This window comes from Apteryx rowi, unplaced genomic scaffold (genome assembly GCF_003343035.1).
Source record: "Apteryx rowi isolate R43461 unplaced genomic scaffold, aptRow1 scaffold_15, whole genome shotgun sequence".
Lineage (NCBI taxonomy): Eukaryota > Metazoa > Chordata > Aves > Apterygiformes > Apterygidae > Apteryx > Apteryx rowi.
The window spans coordinates 781,722-802,830 of record NW_020447752.1 but is presented as its reverse complement, the minus strand read 5'-3'; the positions used below and the strand labels follow the sequence as shown (position 1 = coordinate 802,830).

The window sequence follows — 21,109 nt, the reverse complement described above, 5'->3', positions numbered from 1 at the left end:
CCACTCCCTTTAAACACTGGTACCTCGGGAAAGGCATTGTTAAATGTTTGGCATTTCTCATATACGCTATAGGCTAGAAGAGCAATCCTATAGAAAGCGAAATTCCTGGTAGGTTTGACTGCCCTGCTCAACAGTCGTGGAATCTTCTGGCCATGGAGCCTCCTCGCTCCTCCACCTACCAACCAATTCCAAAGGGAGTTTCCCCTTCCCTAAGGGTTTTCTTCTGTTTAAAATCTTCTACTTCATTATCAGGACTTAAAGGGAACAAGGAGAAATAACTAAGCTTAACCGCTTACAACTTTGTCTTTACACAAACTTCCCCTATATAGTCCTTCCAACATATTATAATTTGGGGCTCCGAGACGCAGCTCTACGACGAGTTTTCCTAGCCTGTTCGCTCTTCGGCCTCCGCACCCAGGCTGCGACRTAGCTGCGATACCAGGGAGGGTGCGAACATCTCCCCAATCGAAGGGAGTCCAAGAAACAGGCAGCGCCTTTTTGGAAACACGCAGCCGTGTCTGCATGTGTACGTTTCAACTAAAACATAATATGTCATACAAGTTAATTACAGATTAAGGAAAATAAATGTAAAGAGACTGGTGAAAGTATTTCTTCTGCTACAAATTATTTGCAGGCTTCAGTGTAAAGTCTGACTCTGTGAGTTTTCCTCGCATTTGTTACTAGCTGATGTGTATATTTGTTTGTTATTGTACCTTAGCAGTGGGAACGATGCCCTTTAGAAGGTTTTGCTTTCAGAAAGGCTAAAGGAAATAAGCACAAGAAACTAGGAAAAAACAAACAAACAAAAAAACCAACCTTGCAGCCAGCAAGATGAATTTTGCAAAGAGGGATAAGATTAAAACCACAAAAAATATAAATCCTACATTACAGTGATGATGCCAATGCACAGAAATAACATATAAAAATGAAGCATTTATCAAGGATTCCAAAATAAAGCGAACAAGAACATTAACACACACTAAAGCTTATAAAAGCTTCAAAATACCAAATCCTTACTTCTACCACAAGCCTCAGGCTCAAAAATAGAGCACAAAAAATTCAGCTGTTTTTCAGTTTTGTTTTCTAATTTTCACACACCAGTTTTCCTCTGGTCACATGGGGTTTTCCTTACTCAATGTCTAGTGTACACTTGACTGGTAAATGAACAGCAGCTATCAAGCAGTGGAGTGGAGCATCTGACACCTATTCAGGTGTCAAGGTTTTACTCTGTTGTTTTTAAACAAATAAATGTTTTAAACACAATGCATATTCCTACGGATTTCTTACCATCAAAAAGAGAAATATGTATTTAACAAGGTAAAACCTATCTGCAATGCAATCAGCTAAAGACCAAAAAGAAACCAAGAAGCATTTGCCCCACTCTTCCCTGGCAGTTCCTCAAGTTTATGGTCTCTTATTTCCCATTTGAAAATAGTGTATTCTTATGGCTACGAGTGATGATATGCAAAGCCACACCGAGTGCACAAGCAAATTAAGCAAAAATAGGGGAAATAATTCACTCAGTTAACGATTTGAAAGTTATTTACAAAGAGGAACAGATTTTCAGATAGAAGCCTGATTGATGTTGACTGACCCTTTCAGCATTTTTAGAGAAATTATGTATTATAAAACTAATTCAGTGAAGAATAGCAGTAAAAATAGAAGCGATGAGACATCTTCTAAACAAGCAGAGCTGCTTTTACAGCATGCTGAATAACTGCAGTCTGGTAAACATACCACTGTTACAAATAACATACAGCCCTTTGACATTATTCTTTAGCTAATTACTTCAAATTCTTCACAAGCATTAATGAAGCAAGCCTCATGGTACTCCTACAAAGCAGAGAGAACTACTCCCATATATAGGTAGCAAAATGAAGATACAGGGCCAGAAAACAACCCTCCAAAGTTACAGTGACACGCTTGGACAGAGAATACAGGTCTCGTAGTGTAAAAGGAAAAACCTCCTCTCATCCAGACGAGAGTATTTACGATGTGACCAGTTTGTAGAATTTACACAACATTTATGTTCACGCAAAATGTTAAATCAACATTTTTAAATTTAACCGTGGACTAGTAAATGAACAACACATTTCAAAGTTTCATACAGGTAAATAAGGCCCAAACAAATTATTTTTTAAATGGCAGCTCTAACAATTTATCCCTACTGAGGCACTCTTATGTTCTGCTTCAACGCCTAATTACAAACCCATTAAAAATAACAAGTCATGTTAAAAATGCTAGCAGCTGCTGAAGTATCGTCTAAAACACTTTGTCAGATTATAGCTAAATAAACATCAAGACTTAGCACAACAGTGATTAGTAATTGTGTCTTATTACCTTTGTGGTCTTCTTGGGCCAGCTGACCACAGGGACACCCGAAATGGCAAGATTTTGGTCATCGTCAGCATGTTCCTTCAGAATGTTCTGTTGCAAATGAAAACAGTTTTATTAACCAGAGATACATTTTTCTAACTGAAGAATGCAGAAATCTATAGAATAGCCTGCTCCACCCCAACCAAAGCTACAGGGCAGCATGACTGCAGTTATATTAAGTTACCTTTGCTTCCAGCCTCCCAGGTCACACTGACACTCTTGCACCTGCCTTTAAGATCCAAACAGTGAAGGTTCTTGCAAAACTGACAGCACAACCAAACACGAATCCCACCAGATACTGCAGACTTCTTTAGAACTGGTGCRTCCAAAAGACTGGTGTTTTTCTGCTGGTGTCAGTCTAACACCACTATTACCTCTCCCTTTAAAACTCGAATGAGGACCACCGCCATCACCACAACCACCACCCTTTCTCCTAACCAAGTCTCCAAAAGACCCTAGAAGCACCGAGCTCTGCCACCACAGGGCATCCACCGTGCAGCGCAGAGCAACCCTCACACGCCTGGCCACATCTGGGCAAGTCCAGATATGGAACTGTGCACCTGAACCTTTCACCTTCACGCAGGTGGCAATTCCTGAACACTGTCATCTCCACCAGCCTTCCTTCCACGCTGAAGGGCAGGGCAGAGCAGAGCAGCTGCAATCTCACCCCCTTTATGTGAGGTGAGGCCTTCAGGCTCCTGAGCGTTCACTGAGAAAGGATCTGACTCTAGAATAGTGTGGTATTAAGGAAAAAGATTGGCTTTTTTCTACCACCGCCCCTGCCAAATCTTTTTGCTTTGATGCACTGTCCTAGAAATCTCATGAGTGGGTTGCACTGGCTTGTGCAGCTTCCACCGCTGTGAATCACTGCCATTACTGGGTAACTCAACACCGAGGTGGGGAAGAACGGCTTTCAAGCGTACTCAGTTGTGCATATTCCACATTGGTTTCCTGTGATTCTTGACGTACTTACTAACCTACCTACGGAGGTCTTAATTTGGGGTTCAGGTAGCTAAAAAAGAAAACGAATCCAAACAACAACAACAAAAAAAGGTCAAAAGCCTGAAGAAGGATTCTGCTGAGCTGCTGAAAACTGAAGCTCAAATGAACTCTAACAGGTTAAGGGGAAAAAAATTGCTCCAACATAACAAACAAGAACTACAGGTTGGAAATTACCTCATGACAGAATTTAGGAGATAACCCCAGACAATGAAAGTCAACGGTGTTGCTCCCAATTACACTGACGTCTTGAAAAAAGCTTAATTAGACAACAAAAGGCGCTAGATACTCTCAGTCCCCAGTGTAGAGCTTTAATAATTAGAAATTTCACACACTGTACAAGGAGAGTTTAAAATATGGTACCTGTTTTAATAGGAAACGTACTTGGAATTATGCAAAGAAATTCATTTGTAAACTTTCAGCTAAAGCGGGGGACGTGATGGCATGTTGCAGCCCCAACAGCCTGAGCAGACGGGCTGGTGGCACCGGGGCTCGGAGCAGCCCACGGGCGGGCACCCCTGGGGCTGGCTTTCCCTCGCGGGAGCTCACCACCCTGTTGGATTCAGCTAAATTCCCCAGTCTGTGCTTAAATTAGAGATGTTTTACTGACAGAGGCTACGGCACCGGCACAGCGCTCCTCCTTCAGGTACGATCATACCAGTAAGGCTGTTCTTGATACTGGTTAACCTAAAAGCAGCCCCAATGACCAAAACACGCAGTACTAGTAAAGGCAATTTTGTCAGCGTGACTGTGGCCGTGCTCAGGAGCTTCCCCGGGAACAGCTTGGCTGGTGAGGAGCAAACCGCAGCCTGGTTTGTCCCAGCCTGGCTCAGATGGGCGGTGGAAGCCTGTAGCATATCTCTAGCTGAGTCCTCCTCAAGGGAAAGGGCCAAGAGCTTGCACATACAAAATAGTTAGTGGCTCTTCGCTGATGTGAGCAAGGTAAGCGAGCACCTCTTTTTTCACGTCCTTTTTATATTCAGGCAGTCATTACTGCATTAACTAAACTGCGACCACACTCTGAAAGTCAGTTTTCAACCCTAAAAATGTAGAGATCTTTTGTGGTTTTAGAGGAAAGCCCAAGCTCTCCAGAACAAGAAGGCAGCTTGAGAACCATATAAATAAATGACAAATTAAGCTCTCTTTACTTTGCTACTCTTGAATTGGAAYGGTTGTAAGGCAGAAAACCTTAACATTTCCACTAAATACTGTCAGAGACTCGGAGTTCAATAGAAAGCAGAGTACATTGCAGGAATTTGGCTGGATACTGAGAGTTTCTTGTTATTGTATGTATCACATAAAAATATTATCCAAGAAGCAACTTAAAGCTACGGCAGTTTATCATCTCAGCCAGCTGAAAACAATAGATGTCTCAGCAGCAGAACCACAACCAAACCACAGTTGCATTGACTGTGGCATCAAATGTCAGTACCCAAGAGGCTGGAGGAGGCAGACGCTTGTACACCTGCTTTAAAAAAAAAGAAAAAAGAAAAAAGAAAAAAGAAAAAAGAAAAAAGAAAAAAGAAAAAAAAATAAAGAAAAGCCATGGGGCTCCAGTTCGACAAAAAAACACGATGCTCACCCAGCACAAGGCTGCCTGATTCATTACACTTCATGACTGTGGTGACAACAGCAGGTACGAAGGAAAGAGGCTGATTAAGTATGTAGGAATTCAGCTTCGCCATTAATTTCCCAAGCACAGCAAGGAATGACTCCCCTGAAATGCATTCAGCAGAGCGAGTTTTCTTCTGTCATCAGAATGAGAAGGGGGTAAGATTCTTGGCAAGGAAAAGGAAGAACATATTTCAGTAGATATCATCTGTCTTGCACAAGAATCTTCTGCTGCTGCCAAGGAGTTACAGATATTTGACAAATTCTGTTCTTCCAGCTGAGTTTCCTCTGCCCTGTTGGACCTCCTCAGCCCCTGCTGAAGGGCAGCTTTCGGACTCTGAAGTGGGCAAGGTCTGTGGCGTTACTACGAGACACACGACAGTGATCTTGCAATCGTCTTCCCCAACAGCAGTGAAGGAATTACCATCCCGCTGGTAACACAACAGAAATGTTGGAAAAACTACATCAGTGGCTGCATACAGACAAGGATCATTGGCAGAGTCCTGTGATATGGGCTGCAAACTACACCAGGTGGTAAGATTACATCCTCTCTACTCTCTGCTCCATGCATAAATCCACCCCGAGTGCATTTTTACTAGACTGCTATTCCATTTGGCAGCTAAATAACAAGTGGAGAAGCCACACAATGAAACTTTTTCGATCCCCAGGACCACCGTTTAAGAACAGTTATTCCTCAGTGATTTTTCTTTCTCTTCCTTATCTGTTCACTGCAGGGACTTTCTCCAGATCTAACAGTTCAGCTGCTGCTTCATTTTTAAATTGAGAGACTGGGAGCAGGAGTTGTTGCACTGTTTCATATCTCAATTTCAGGCCATGTATATATGGAAAACAAGGTATTGCTGCAGGCTGCAAGTGCCTCCAACAGGAACACCAGCAGCACGGATGTGGCGGCAAGGGCTGTCGCGCATCCTGGTTGTTCACCCTGCCAACAACTACACTGCCAAGCCTTCGGTCCTTCTGTAACTTGTGTCAGCCAAGCCCGCTCAGGGAGGGTATGCTTAGCTGTGCAACAATTTCCCCTCACATTTGCCGCACGTACACGCTCAGACGGAGCCCAGCCGCAGCCATTTGGATACATACAGAACTGCCTCTCCGTTGCTGATTGTTCAGATGCCATCTGCTAGGGAATGAAGGTTGCTAGCAGTAATAGCTGCTTGGAGGCCTCCRAGAAGCTCCTCTGGTGGCAAATACAGGTCCCACGGGACAGAATTCCCATGCAGCATAGCTGCAGCCAAGAGGAGCTTAATTCCTTGTTGGAGCGGAGGGAAGAGCTGACCCCTCCCCGAGCGAGGCAGCGGCATGCTCCACAAATAAGCTTCCCTTGCATTGCTGCACTCCATCGATCACGGTGATAAATGGGATCTCAATCTGCAGAGGCATTTACTTGGCACTTCTCGATTGCCGGGTCCCCACTAGATAGTGGCAGTTAGTTAGGAGCTTAGGTGACGTGTAAGGAATTTACACAGGCTTAGTTTAGCTTTCAGGCTCCCTTCTCATAAGGAAAAATAAATTACTTGACTTCAAAGAGCCTCCTCACCTACTTGACATCAAATAGGCTGTATGCAGCTGTAGTTGTATTTGTCACAGAGAGCAGTAATCCACTCACCCATCCTTTACTCAATCGTTGCTTCGGTCAGGAAAGCAGGAATTCTTTGCAAGTTACCCTGATTTGTTCTGTGAAACTTGACATCGCTGAATAAAATGGTTTCCTTTCCCCAAATTAACTACCCGTATCCTGTTTTCTGAAGCACAAAAAYGATTTAAATGTCATACAGAATAGTTCCTGAGGGTGTTTCATTAAGAAATAAAACTGCTATAATAAACATGGTTTTACTTTCATCAGAAACAAACTTGTTTAAGACTTTCTGAGTGGAGCAAAAACTTTTAGACATTCTGTCAGAGAGACGTCTTGCGATGCGTTTGTCAAAAATGACCCTCAAAAGGGAGCCCTGAAAGGGTACTTTTTCTAGGCTGTATTATTAATACATCACATACAAAAAATTCAGGTTGCCCAAGAAACAAACCTTGCGCAAGTGCGCTGCGACTGTACTCAGCTACATGGTCTGTACTGTTTTGCCTACAGGATTGCTGCCTCCAGTGAGTCCCACAGATGGCTGGTGCTCTGGATAGTCAGCAGAGTGAGGGAAAGATGCAGGGCTTCTGCTTACTCTACTGCTAACRCCGTCAGCAAAATCCCCACATTATCTGCTGTATGAGTTGGGAAAGTGGTAGCAAATTAAGAGGAAATATGATTTCATGGTCAAGGAGATAAATACTATTCTGGAAAACTGGACTGTTTTCCTCCCTGTGCCATGATGTCTCTATGTGACACAGGGCAAATCTTTCAGCTCAGGTTTCCCCAGGCAGTCATGGATTGCACGCTCCTAGCCTTCCTCACCTCTGACTTGGGAACTGGATGCTAAAGATCAGAACTTCTCCGCTGCAGAAAAGCAAAGCAATTACAGTTTCAACACCATTAGAATTATCTTTTGCATATACCATTCTTAAACAATGCTAACTATTCTGAACATCATGTCAGACACACCTGAAACTAGTATCCCGAAATTAATGGCCACTTTTATCTTAATCTCTTTGTACCTTAGTTCCCTACCTGTGAATCAGAGATAACAACTGCTCATCAATTACCGCTTGGAAGCACGTGACTACTGTAATGATGAGTATCGCTGGGATTCCCAGGGAACATTCCTATCACCGTGTTCAGGCGAGGTTCTGAACGGCACGAAGTACCTAACATACACTGAATAGCAAGGACGGAACAAAAATCCTGAGTAGCTGCATCCCGCACACCAAGCGGAACAGGAATCCTGTTAGGGGCATTACATGAGACACGAGCTCAAGGGGCTGAACTCGCTCACTTGGCACTTGATGCATTTGTTTGTTTTTTTAAGGCCAACAAACCGAATAAAGCAAAATGTATGCTTTGCTATCACATGGATTACGATGAGTCGGGACCCCTTCTCCCGCTGCGCTGTCCTCTGCCACGCGAACCAACGCGGCGACAGCAAGGAGCAAGGGGTGGTTGCACGCGGGGGCCCGGCGCTAGCTGGAACGAGACGCACCCCGTCCCGGCCAGCTTGCTGACCAGCAGCRGGACGCTCAGCGCGGGCAGCCCGGGGCCGCGCTCCACGTTTGAGAGGAAGCGTGCTCACGCAGTCACAGACCTGAGCGCAACGCCCCCTCCGTGCCCGGCTCCTTCAGAGAGCCTAGCAAGCACATAACAACAGATGTAGGGAGAGACTATGGGGTTTAATTATTTACTATGCTGTACTGACTATCATTCTCTGAAAGCTGAGGGCTGCCTTATACGTGGGCCAATACAGTAAAGGAGATGGAGAAGAAAGAGCAGTTCTTTAGATACTGTTCAAGAAAATGTTTGTGAATTAACGTCCTTTTAAGAGTTCTTGCTCTGACTAATCAACCACAGGCTCGCCAAACATACAGAGGTGATCCCAGAGAAAACAACTTGGCAGCATGTATGGTGTTTCGACGTTATCATGAGGCTCTTTAACCAGCAGGGAATCATAAATATCCAGATGTTGGGCTACATCCTGATGGTTACAGTGTGTGCTGGCAAGGAGCGGAAGTTTAGAAGCGGCCGTTTTCTGTGCAGTTATCAAAGGAGATGGAACATCAAGACTGCAGCTCTGCCAAGATGAACAAAAGTGGCAGACACCCGCTTAATACCAGTTAAAGCACAGTATCACTGAAAGGGCATCACTTGGTCCATTCTGTTCAAAGTTCATTTGCAGTTCTCCACCTCTGTAGCTAGTGAATCCACTGCTCTGCAGAAGGAGGAGAAAGCATATACTCCTACACGGTGCTTTAAACCAGATTCACATATGGCATCCTGCCTTGCTCTAGTAAGATGTCTCACAGTGCAGTGTACTGGAGTATGTCACCAAAAGAGCATTCACGATCGTATTCTGAACATCTGCACAATTTATTGTGTGTTGTACCCCCTTCTAGAATGTCAAGAAGGGGCAGCTTATTTTTAAGTGAAACTTGGTTTGTGCCTGAAGCTTGGAAAAGTAACGCTACCCTTCTTTCCCCTTCACCACCACAAATTCAGTTCCTGGTCTTGAAGCTTCATTTTGATTTCCGATTAGAATATCACTGATCACAAAGCAAGTAAATCTACTGCCATAACTGCATGCATGCTCATCCACTTTCACATACAAAGTAGCTGATTTTGCAAGAAGAGATTTTCTGAGCTCTTGTGGTTTACCAAAGCGAGTGCCGTGTATCACCCTTCCAGGCTCCAAGATTGCAGAATATGGTTCCACTGCGTGTTGCATATTTACAACCTTCTTTAACTGGCTTTGAAGACATTTCTAAGCAGCTGTTACACTACTTACACTGAAGAAGTACAGGCTCCCTTTTTACCATATAAACTTGTATTTTTCCTCAGATTGTGGCTTACACAGCTGTCATGTATAGAACATATGTAGTTGAAGAAAAATAAATAAAATCATGCTGTACACATAAGCAGAACAAAACCAAAAATTAATACTTGTAGTTCCAAATCAGGCCAAATTGCCATGGTACTGAACCTACAGAGAACACCCTGATTATTTTAGTCTTATTTGACAAGTCCCAGCAAAATGGCAATAGCAGGCTGGTCTCAGTTCTTTTTTAAAAAAAGTATTAATATGCCTATTTAATACAATGTGAAAACAAGGCACAGAAAAGCTAAGCAAATAGTTCAAGGCGATGCTGCAGATCAGAGGCAGGGAGAGACTAGGAGCAACAAGACCATGCTGGTCTTCAGGAGGAATTCATCTCTAAGTCACATAAAGTACCACCTCTGCTATATTACAAATCTAAAGACAAGTTCGTCATCAGTGGRCCTTCACTCCTCACCATCTCCGAAAACAGTACATTGTACCAGCAGAGAATAATTATCAACCTATAGAGGGCAATGGAGGAAAAGAAAATGAAAAAGGCAAAAAAAGGAAAGAAAATGCACCTGAAAAAGGCAATCTATCTTCTGAATTAAGATCAAGTATTTACATTTTGTATGTGTCAGTTAATCAGATATATTCTGCAAAGAGACTAGACCAAAAATGGCAGATTAAGACTATCAACAGGTTTCTTTAGATATGATTTACATGTGGGATATACCAAGCCCCAAACTACGAGAGCACCCAAAGTTTTGGCCACTGAGCATAGCTGCGACTTGCAGAAAGGACCCCATCAGTTAAATCCGACTGCAGTGCAAAGCRGTACGATGGCTTTTGCTGGAGGCATAATTCCCTTTTCTGCAGCACAGCAAGCCCACCTGAGGTGGTCACTGCACACAACGGACCACCCCTCTACTGCAGAACTTTGCTTTCTGAACTCCTGCCGCCTCCTGCGCTCCCTGAATACAGTTTGTGTCGCTCAGCAAGCTATCGCACCCACCTTCATGTCCTCTAGGAGAGCCTGGGGATCTTCGATACCTTCTGGAACACACTTCTTGTTCTCTGGGAGAGATTCAAGCTTTTCCACCAGGGCTTTTAAACCCTTCAGTTCAAACTCTGTGAGGTGAGTCCATTTGGTTGAAACTTCTGTAGCTGGAGACCCTGTTGGTGTTTTGGGATAGTCCGTGGGGGTCGTTGATTTTACGCTGTCATCTGACTCATTAGACAAAGTTCTTTTGAGATATCTCATTACTGTGGCTTTTTGTTTTCTCCCTGTACCCTCCTTCCCTTCCGAGTGTGTGCTGTTGGGTGAGGAGGAGCCATCCGCCAAGGATTTGGAGTTCTTATCCAAGCTGTCATCCTTCTCCTCCCGGATATGGGCATCACAAGATTCTTCATCCATGTCTAACCACGAATCCGATGAATAGCTGTCTACGCTGCGCTTTCTTTTTGCATCTGAAAGTTAGAAAAAGAACGCTGAATGTAATTTCCAGCTTACACGCTCCTACCACTGGGTCTAGGAGCTGCCTATTTAACAAGGCACTGGATAATGCCTTTTAAGTATGTGACAGAAATTGAGTTTATTCAGCCAATTAAAAAAAATTTTTTTTGATGTTTTTTGTTAAAATCTACTCAGTTCAAATGACTGAGAAAAGTTTAGGGGAAAAAATATGCTTTTTTCAAAGATTCAATCCTCTATGCCTTCAATTAAGAGTAGGCAGAGCTCGTAAGTCACACGCAATTAACTTTCCAGCAAATCCGAAAAAGACCAGATTCGGCAATCTTTACAGCTTTAAGATAAAAGTTTACACAAAAAGAGGAGAGGAAAAAATGACGGGAGGAAGCATGTTAAAATGCTGTACATCATCATTCTTCCAGGAATTCTGCACAGGACAAAGTCAACTTCTCAATACTCTTTCTCTTCTCAAGCAACCGTTGGGAAAACAAGAACTATCAGTCGTTACAGGGCAGGGGGCACTACACAAAATTTTWAAAGCACAGATAAGAAGCCTAAAAATACTGAAAAATGAAGCCACTGACCCAGAGTCACACAATATTGTTATTCTTAATGCAGTCCTTGATGCATTCTAGGTATTTCTYAGGAAAATGTAAAGGCAAGTTTGAGTCTAAAGGACTATTAATCTTAGCTTTATACCAGGTTTTCCCCCTAAAAAAACCTCAGTTTTGCCCAACTCAGTGCAACTGAGCAGTGAAAGCAGTGCTGGAAAGTAGTGGCCAAGGTTCCCTAGACCACTGGTCTTTTCATGTTTATTAGACCCGATTTTCTTTACTAAGTGAATGACATTGAAYGCAGGCTAGCAACAGCAAGAATTTCTGTGGAAAACACATGGCAACACTGTTCAGTTAATGTGAATTTTAATACTGGCTACAGTGGATATGAGATTAAGCTGTAAACAAAGAGCACTCTGCAAAGGAAACAGAAGTCATATAGGAAAAACAAGTGAACAATTAACGAAAAGTTTCTTTCACAGCTTCGTTTTCTTATTTTCAGCAGGCCAAAACCCTGAGTACTTTCATGTTTTGCAGTGCAGCAGTTTTGGATTAGGACAATGTGAACCATGCCTAAGAAAGGACTAAACGAACATTAAAGGAAAAAAAAATCAGCATCCGGTTGTTTAACAGAGAGATTCAAAACAAACACTGAAGCCCAGCTCCAAGCTGGCAAGTTCATCCTTACGACAGCGAAGCTCCTTGTCTCTTGCACAGTCTGCGCCATCTTCTCACTGAATGTGTGTGGTGTTGGCAGCTGGGAAACAAAGATGCAGCAGGTAGTGGTAAATCAGCTATCCTGCGGCAGCTTTCCTRGCTGCTTAACGTTGCAATTCCAAATAAAAACCTGTGAGATCAGGTGCACCCATGTGCACTAGCGCCTGAGAGAAATGAGTTGGCCACTTTGCTTCTTGCCACTTCTCAGGGGAGACGAGCTAATGCTGCAGGTTCTGCAAAAATCAAGCGTCTACTCCAGTCTACTCCTCCAGGCACATTGGAATTTTTCCTCAGAACCGAAACAGCTAGAAAACTACTTCTGAAAGGYATATTTAAGCTGAAACGCCTGTGAACAGAGATAGCAGTCACATAAAACAATATCAACCACCAGCAAGGGCGGACATAGCCCAGCCCGGCTCCACCTGCAGCGCAGGCAAAGCTCCTCCATGCACCCCTCCACTAAGGCTTTGCCACGAAGCACCGCACAGCGCACTGTGTGCGTCGACGTGGCGGTGTGCAACGCTCCAAAGCTGCCCCTCCTCTCYGGTCTGTGCTACACCATCCCCACACTTCTCCTTAGAAAAATAACAGGATTAGAAAATAGTGTAACCAGAATATTTAAAAACCACTAGGTTATCTAACTCATTTACACTGTTTTTCCCATCCACAGTAGCTGGTTCACTTATCCATCTCAGAGGGCTATTCTGACCAGCCCACGTCACTCTCCCATTTTACAGCTGAGGAACGAGATGCTTGGGAGAAAGACCGATTTGCTCACTGTCACATACCAGATCTAGGGCAGAAGCAGGAACGAGAACCCAGTCGCTCGGGTTCAGGGCTGGAGCCTTTCTCCAGGCCTCACCGCTTTGGTTACCTGTTTTACAAATGCCTGAAGTACAAGAGCCTAATCTAGATGGGAGATGATGCGGGRAAAAGCAGCAGAAGGTGAAAGCGGGCACACAGCCCTGCACTACCAGTACTAGCACAGCGTCCTTAACTGAAACTGGTCTAAATCTGCACAAAGAAAATTATGTTTCTCTCTTCCTATGCTGTGGCTCTGCTGAAACAGTCTCCAAGAACTGACAGCTGTAACTGGGGCAAATCACAAGTGTAGATAAGGCCGAGGGAAAGRGGGGGAGATCACATCATGGAAATGTGAATAATTTACTGCAAGTAATGCTCTGGTGCTAAGAGAAAACGGCCTTGAGTGAGGTGTCCACTTTTTGTCTCTTGCTCTCATCTACGGAAACAAAAGGCAAGAGAGGAGGTGTGGAGCATCGCAGCACGCCGGGGAAGGCAGCACGCACGGGGCCCAGCACTCCTGTCCATCCAGCTGCGGCTCCTTTCTCTGCTAMAGGCTGATGTGCACAAAGCAGGTGTTGCTGTGCCAGCTACGCCTGGGTATGGACAGACAATCAGTAAATATAATCATGCACACAAAAAATAATCTAAATCTAACCTCAGGATGAATCTTTACCAAACAAGTGGCCTGTTCTTTGCAAGCTTGACAGTTAAATRGTGCTGGGCCTAGCTTTACTTGTAGGAATAGGGCTTGCTAATAACCTGCAGTTAATCAGGTCGAAGAGTATCACAGCCCATTCTGGAGCACTAGAACCGTCTGCTGCTGCTAATTAAAAAAAAAATCCAAGAGAATCAATAATGGAAGGACARTGTCAAGAGCAGGAAAGTTCAAGTTTGTGTTTTCAAGGGTTTGGTTGTAATGCAAAGGGTCATGATTTTTATTTAATGAAAACCACATCTGACTCAGAGCTACCCTATCCTGTGAGCTAAAGCTCTACACAAGTGTAATTTGCATTTACTTTAGTGATAAGTRCGTTTTAGCATGTCTCCCCTTCCCAGTCTTGGGCTTTGCTTGCTACAGCTAGGAGTTGCTAGGCAGCTCCCAGCACTGCACTGCCCCTCTAGCCCCCCTCATACAAAGGGAGTTTCCTAGGCACTTTGCCTGTTGGCAGCAGTCGTCTTTGGGCTTTTCCTTCCACAGTGGCATCCCTCCACGCTCCCGAGTGTGCATCAGCAGCCTGGAGCATGGGAAGACTCACAAAAATAGTGAAGAAGGGACCAGTGTCCCATTAATGCAAAAGCCTTGCCTATTGTCTGCCAGAGAGACGGAGGGAGAAAAGTCGAAGGCTGCAACCAGAGACTTGCCAGTAAGTCCTAGTAAGAGATTCATCGTTTCTGGAGTGTGCAGAGGTCCACCCTGGTCTTGTCTCCATCGGGCGTATTTGTACACAGCTGAAGAGCCCAGGCACACCCCACCAATGCAAAGTAAGTTCTAAACCGCACTGGCAAAACACATCCACAAAAGCTTTACGGTAGGCTACGGGTTAAGGTTAACCAGTGAGCAGAGGGTTAATTCTATACTACCAGAGCTCCACCRACTTGGCGTTTTTAGGTTTATGAAGTCTCTCCATTGAAGAAAGCTCCTGCTAAGTGCAATTGTTTTCTTCTTCTTCTTCTTCTCGTTTCAGAGGGGTTATCTGGTTTGGGCTTAAACAGACAGCCCTAACAGACCTTCCCCCCTCTTCGTCTCAAAGCAAAGCAAACCAGCTTATCCAAACCAGTCAGTAAGACAAGGAGCACAGGCTTGACCACAGGCAAAGAGCTAGAAATACCTTTTCTTCTACAGCAATTGACTTCCCCATGGTTCTGGGCAAATCACTTAACTTTCCCCACAGTTTATCCACTTGTACAAGATAATTATACAGTTTTCTTCTTTGGTGAGAAGCAACTTACCATATTATAGAACTTTAAAGAAAGGGCGGAGGAGGTATAATTATGAAATCTTTCTAACTTCTTTACAACAATCCAGCATGTAATATCTACCTTGCCATTCCCAGTTTCAAAATCTGGCATTGTGACTTGGGAGCAGCAATTCTTACTGGTCCGCTAAAGGCAGGAATGACATTTTCATTAGCAGAAAGAACTGAGCACACTGGAAGTACAACACTGCATGGAGCATCCCACACACAAATCACTCCGTATAATCCAGTACCTGTCCTATCAATAAGCAAATCCATTCTGTCCTCTGAGATGAAGGAGAAAAAAAAAGCAGGGCTCCTTCGCCATCCCAGAGGGGACATCTTCTTTATCCGTCAGGCTTAGTATACAGTTAGAGCCATCCTGTTAAAATTTTAGCAGTGGGAATCTTAAAAGCTGCAGGCTACAGAGAAAGCCTATTTCGGATAGCCCAGTATCTTCTCCCAATTACTCTTTGTCAGCTCACTCTCAAGATCCATATCTCACTGAAGGTCAATTGTGGTTGAAAACAGCCAGTACAGACTCATTCATGATAAGAGTAAAAATAATGAAGACATATCCATCCTGAAACAGTGCATGTTCAAGCCTAGTAGGAAACCCAAATAGGATCTGGTTTTGATTCCAGCTGACAGGACAAATGTCACAGTTGAGATGGACAGGGAAAAGAAAAAGTGGAGAGAGAGAGAGAGAGAGAGAGAGAGCGCGCGMGAGAGAGYGCGCTTTTGCAGCAGCCTGTGATTGCTGTCACATCACCATTCCCCTGAGCGTTCGCCCTTCTGTGAAAGAGAAAAGGAAAAAAAAAAAAGTAGTCTCACACACTGACTAGGAGGCAACTGCCTGAAGACTCACTCTGGGACTGAAGAATGGGAAAGGAAGCCATGGTCTCCTTCTTCCATCTCATTAGAAGCGTAGACATTTTTCATTCGAGGACTGGGAACACTCAAAATTTTAGCCTGCCTCCACTGAGCTTTTAAGTTTCTGCCTGAAGTTTTTGGGGCCAGATATTTGGGAAGCAGAAATACAAAGATCAATGTAATTTGCTATACCAGYGTATAACTAAATTGATAGAGGTATCACAATAAATCCATAGCAGTTAATTTTCATGAGTAGCCAATRTCTTTAAAGGCTCATTCTGAATTTGGCCACCTTCATCTCAAAGTAAATAAATACCATGTAACGAAAACATGGTATTTATTTTTTCGCATAGGCGAACGGGATCTCTGGAAACCACCACTCCGCAAATCCCAGAGACCACATCCAGCATTCTGCATTCTCCCTGGAGGACGTCCTCCTCAGGTATCAGTCAAGTCTGCTGCTTCTTAGCTTATGAGATCCAGTGAGACTGTTGTATCAGAAAGTATATGAAAAAGCAGCACAACTCGAAGGTGAAAAATAGYAAGTTCTAGCAGCCAAAAAAAAAGAAAGGTAATAAGTAGACATCTAAAACAAATTATGTCAAGGAAATTATATACTAAAATAGGGAAAAACAAGAAGCAGTTATAAACATTAAGCCTATTCAAGAGAAATTTCTGAAAACGAATATAAGGATGTGAAGAAGCTTTTCTTAGACCAAGAAGGACAGAAGACAATTAAATCTAATGAGGGGCCTGCAGAGAAGCTAAACACATCGTTTCATTACTCTTTATGGAAGATGATGGGAAATTCTTCGTCAAGGGATACTCTCTCATGGGAAATCAAGACACTGCTTGCAGACAGAGAAGTCTCTAAGGAAGAGAGGAGCATGTAACAATTYGAGGACCTGAATAGTTCTGAAGAAAAGCTTAAAAAATGAAGGAGTGGGGTCTTCATATCTAACTTCAATTGGATCTAGCATCCCATAAGAGCTGAATGAATATTAAGATACAGACACCACAGAACAAACAAACAAAAGTTATTCAGGATTACAGTTCATGGAGATTTGTCCTGAGTCAAGAGGCTAGACACYGAGACTAGTTGAAAGGACAAGCAAATATCTGAAATAGTATTACCTGAGCAGAACAAAACACCACAGCTTTTTAAAGGTAAGTAATGTCTTTACTCCTGCAGAAAATTTGATAAATACCAAAGAAAAAGATTCAGAAGATACAGTAGATCTGGGCTTCAGAACAGCAAGTCACAGCTAAATAATTATTTTAAGGTAAGATCCTGCCAGGAAATAAAAAGCAGTTTCTGACAAAAAAAAGTATAAATCTGTCTCTCCTGGAGAGAAAGGCCCTAGATGCCAGTGTGAGAGATTTTATCAGCATGCTAATACTCTGAAGCCAAGAGGTAGCAGGCAGGTGGATGAACTATACACTGTCAGTAGATACCTCTTTGGTAAGCTAGAAGTCCCGATCCGTTCAGGACAGTAACAACGGCTCAAGATCAGCCCAGCCACATCCTCGCAGCACCTCCCTTGACTCGGCACTACCAGCCACACAGTAGCGTGGCTGCAAGTCAGATTAGCTCATCGATCCTATCGATAACAAATTATTCAGTTTTTCAGTACGGTTCATCTTCAGTCAGCTCACTGAACTGATCCAGCTCTCACCAGGCAGCTGCACAGTCACTAGAGCCCACAAGAACAGGATCGTTTTGTGAGGGCAGCATGTTTCTTACATTAGCTTAAAATGACCATAAAAACATGCCCAATTAACAGCGAAACAGTTTAATTTTCACCTTCCTAGAAGCCAACAATTCAAACCACCACAGGAGACAACAAGGCCTAGACAATGTTACCACCAAACCATTTTCCAAGCAGCCAGGGTCCTTTTACYGATGCCTTTGCAGTTGACACTCTTTGGTTACGCACAGCAATCCTCTTCCCTCTAGACACTGGACAGGCATGGTTCCCAGGGAGCTTGTACCTGATTTGAATATCTCTCAGCTAGTAACTGGATTGAGACATATTTCATGGGGATCACCAAATCATTATGAGTAATCACCGAGCTGGGCTTGAATTCACACTGGTGATTTAGCTGGGAAAGGTCCCGTCTCAATATCCTGAGCCATCCACTCTCCACATCTAATTTGTTCTGCAATTACACCTCAGTGATCTGGCACCCCTGCCTGGCCAGCGGGAAGAGCCTCTTCCCAGTACAGCATCTCTCACGCCAGTGGTTTGACAACAGGAGTTTGCTCCTTATTTTCCAGGGAATGCAGTAACAGAGCTTTGTCACTGTGTTTTTGAAGTGCTAAGCCAAAGGGCTAAATTCATCCTTTCCTCTAGGATAATCTCATATAAAGAGAAAAATTCCTCCGCACAGAGCGCCTGACTTACTGACCCTTCAGATCAGAGTCCCAYAGCGCAGAGGTGCAAAATGTGAAGCACTCGGATTCCCAGGGACGGCAAGAGATTTCCCTGCCCTATCTACACAGACTATTAGCTCCCTCCAGTTATTCTTGGTCAGCGAAACTCAGTGAAGAGTGTGTCTGCCCATAACTTCTTCAATCCCTCCTACTGAAAATTATGCTGCAATTAGGTGATCATTTCCCTCCTCTGTCCAGAACCTGCGGCAGCTCCAAACAYGCCAGGTTCCCACCAAGTGGCATCTCAGGGAGTGGGAGGCTGAGAAATACTTCAGTCCTCCTCTGCACTTAATATGGATCAGTTAAGATTTAGCTGGTACTCGTACTACTTCAGCCCTTCCGTGTTTAAAAGCAGGGAGGTAACAYGGCCCACTGTCTCGTTCCATTAAAGGGGGGGGGGGGGAAGAGGGCAGTTCAGCAAGGCAACCGCTGGAATTGTAACACATTGACGTGAAGCTCACATCAGTGCCAAGGCAATGCCTTCCTGCTTCAGACACATCTATCCATCTCTGCCATGGTCCATTTGCAGCTGTTCTTTTAAAGGTTTCTTTGACCTCCCTGCACCCTGCACTTAAGTTATAGATCATGTAGATTTGTATGGRTGCTTTCTTGTTTCTATATTTTTTGTTTTTGTTTTTCTTTTAAGAACTGAGAGAACTACAGAAGAGATTAAAGAAAAAGAAGCCAGATTTAGTGACRGTGATGCATTCTGTAGATGCAAAGCGCTATAAAAGGACTAAGTATCCAACCCACCAGAGCATATTTGCAATGCATACATTTCTGGCTACTAAGGTACTGTGCCAAACACGACAGTAAATCCTCAACTGTTTGGCAGATCATCTCAACACAAACATTGCTGGAATCAAGCAATAAATGCATCCAAAAATTATTTTTCCAGGATCCACTTTCTAAGGGAACGCTCAATAAATATCATTTGAACTAGGCTGGTACTTTGTTGAAAYGCTGAAGAGTCAAATCCTCCCCACCCCAAAAATAAAGAAATAATTCATTAAAATTTCTRCAGTTCTCCAATTCAGGTTATAATCTGCTTTGCAGAAACCAAAGCAGTAACTAGCCTAAGGTGCTAGCATCAGTTCTGAATACGCACTCAAAGGATTCACTCACCAATTAACATTGATTCTTTCTGGTACTCTTTGCTGAGGTGGCAGCGCTGGGTCACACAGGACACGTATCTCTCCAGAACATACCAGCACATTTCATAGTAGAAAGGATAACGGAATTTGGCATGCACCTGCAAGCAAGATCGAGAGTGTCAGTCCACGGGGAAGGCAGAGAAGTTTGCAGCACAAGGGCCAGGCATCATTCTCATCATGTTATCAAGAGCACAAACAGTAGGCAGCAGGGGGAGGGGAGCGCGGGTGGGCGCCGAGCGCGGGGTATGCCTTCAGCATACACAATGAGGAGCCTGCCTGCCTGCCTGCCATGATAGCATCGTTTCTTGGTTCACTAATTTGTATCCTCTTGGGGTGGCGGGAGAGGAAAAGGTTTGTGTTCTTGTGAAATCATGAAACTGATGGATGGCCCCTACGGTATTATTTACCTACTGTATAAACATAGGGTGGTCACATACAGATGTTAGTCACTAAAATTCAAGTTAAAATAAAGGTGGGTTGTTTCAATTTCCTAAACACTACCACGTGATTTATCGAAATGACAGCATTACCTAAAATGAGTCAAGCAGGAAACACATCTTTTTTCAACTACGGTTTTTACAACAATTTGATTAAACAAATGAACAAACACAAATTTTTGATTGCTGGTAAACAAACATTAAAAATCCCTCATTTGGTTTACATTTAGCATTTTGATAGCAAGTTAACTTCTGCCACAAACAGAATAGAAAAGCAGGATTTTGTCAGATTCTGCCAAGCTACGCACTTTTCCTTACATCTCAGACCTGTTGTTCTCACACAAAAAGCTTCTTCTCCAACACTGTATATCTGTGACATCATTTCATATTCAGAAGAAAAGGAAGTGGGTTTCCTTCCCTCCCCCCAGAGTTTTCTATATATGGGAGGTCACTGTACCAAGGAAGCAACTGGGAAGCTCCTAAAATGCAAGAACATACGTATATTTGTTGTGATTTGTTAAAAATGGATGCCATGCATCTTGCATGCACTTGTACTTACACTGTACAGTTCTTTCTCCTGGCGGCACAGAAATTTGCATTTTGCAGGCTTGCATGCACGCATTGCTCTGGGATTATAGGAACTGTTTTAACACATTCTATGCAGTTTAACTGCTCTCCTAGCCCAGAGGTGTCCACCCACCTTTAATGAAACCTGGACTGCACCAGAAAGGATCTTTATCTCAGACAGCCCATTTTTAAGAAGAGGGGGAAAAAAAAAAAAAAAAAAAAAGCAAAACCAAAAAGCAATGAAGTCTAAACAGCCCCACTGCTCCCGGCATCTGGAAACTCAGATTCGGCTCTGCAAGGCAGACACTGTCGAAACACCTGCCTGCCGATACGAGCATCCGCTCGTGCGTACAGATGTCTTACCAGAATGCCCGTGTTTGAAAACTGTCCCCAAGGTGGACAGCCAAAGAACTTGCCTCTGTTCCCAGGGCACAGGAAACATAAACACTTTTAGCAGTAAAACAAAATGTAATTAAGGGGAAACATACTGTACTGCCCCACTAAATGTATCACAGCGTAGCGTTTAAATACTCCGCAGCAAAACCCGGAGTTGAGATCTCAAACTCAGCACAAATGCAGCTGGCGAATCTGAACTGCGTGGCACTACAGGTCAGGCACCCAGGGATGCTGCACCTTTTCAGACGTTCCCCTGTGCCGTTTGTTATAAAGCACACAAACCAGAAAAAAAAAAAAAAAAAAACAAAATCCCAAACCCAACTCCAATCCTAAG

General features: G+C 43.6%; 1 protein-coding gene across 8 annotated transcripts in view; it reads right to left on the bottom strand.

Annotated features, from left to right (window-relative positions):
* Positions 1-21,109, bottom strand: part of KDM2B (lysine demethylase 2B) — a 120,674-nt gene that overhangs the window by 38,044 nt on the left and 61,521 nt on the right. For all 8 annotated transcript variants that reach the window (XM_026058838.1, XM_026058841.1, XM_026058840.1 and 5 more), the window contains 3 exons: positions 19,347-19,473; positions 10,429-10,883; positions 2,341-2,427 (listed from right to left, as the gene is read on the bottom strand). In XM_026058838.1, coding sequence (XP_025914623.1) covers positions 2,341-2,427; positions 10,429-10,883; positions 19,347-19,473 — 669 coding nt within the window. The remainder of the gene's footprint in view (positions 1-2,340; positions 2,428-10,428; positions 10,884-19,346; positions 19,474-21,109) is intronic.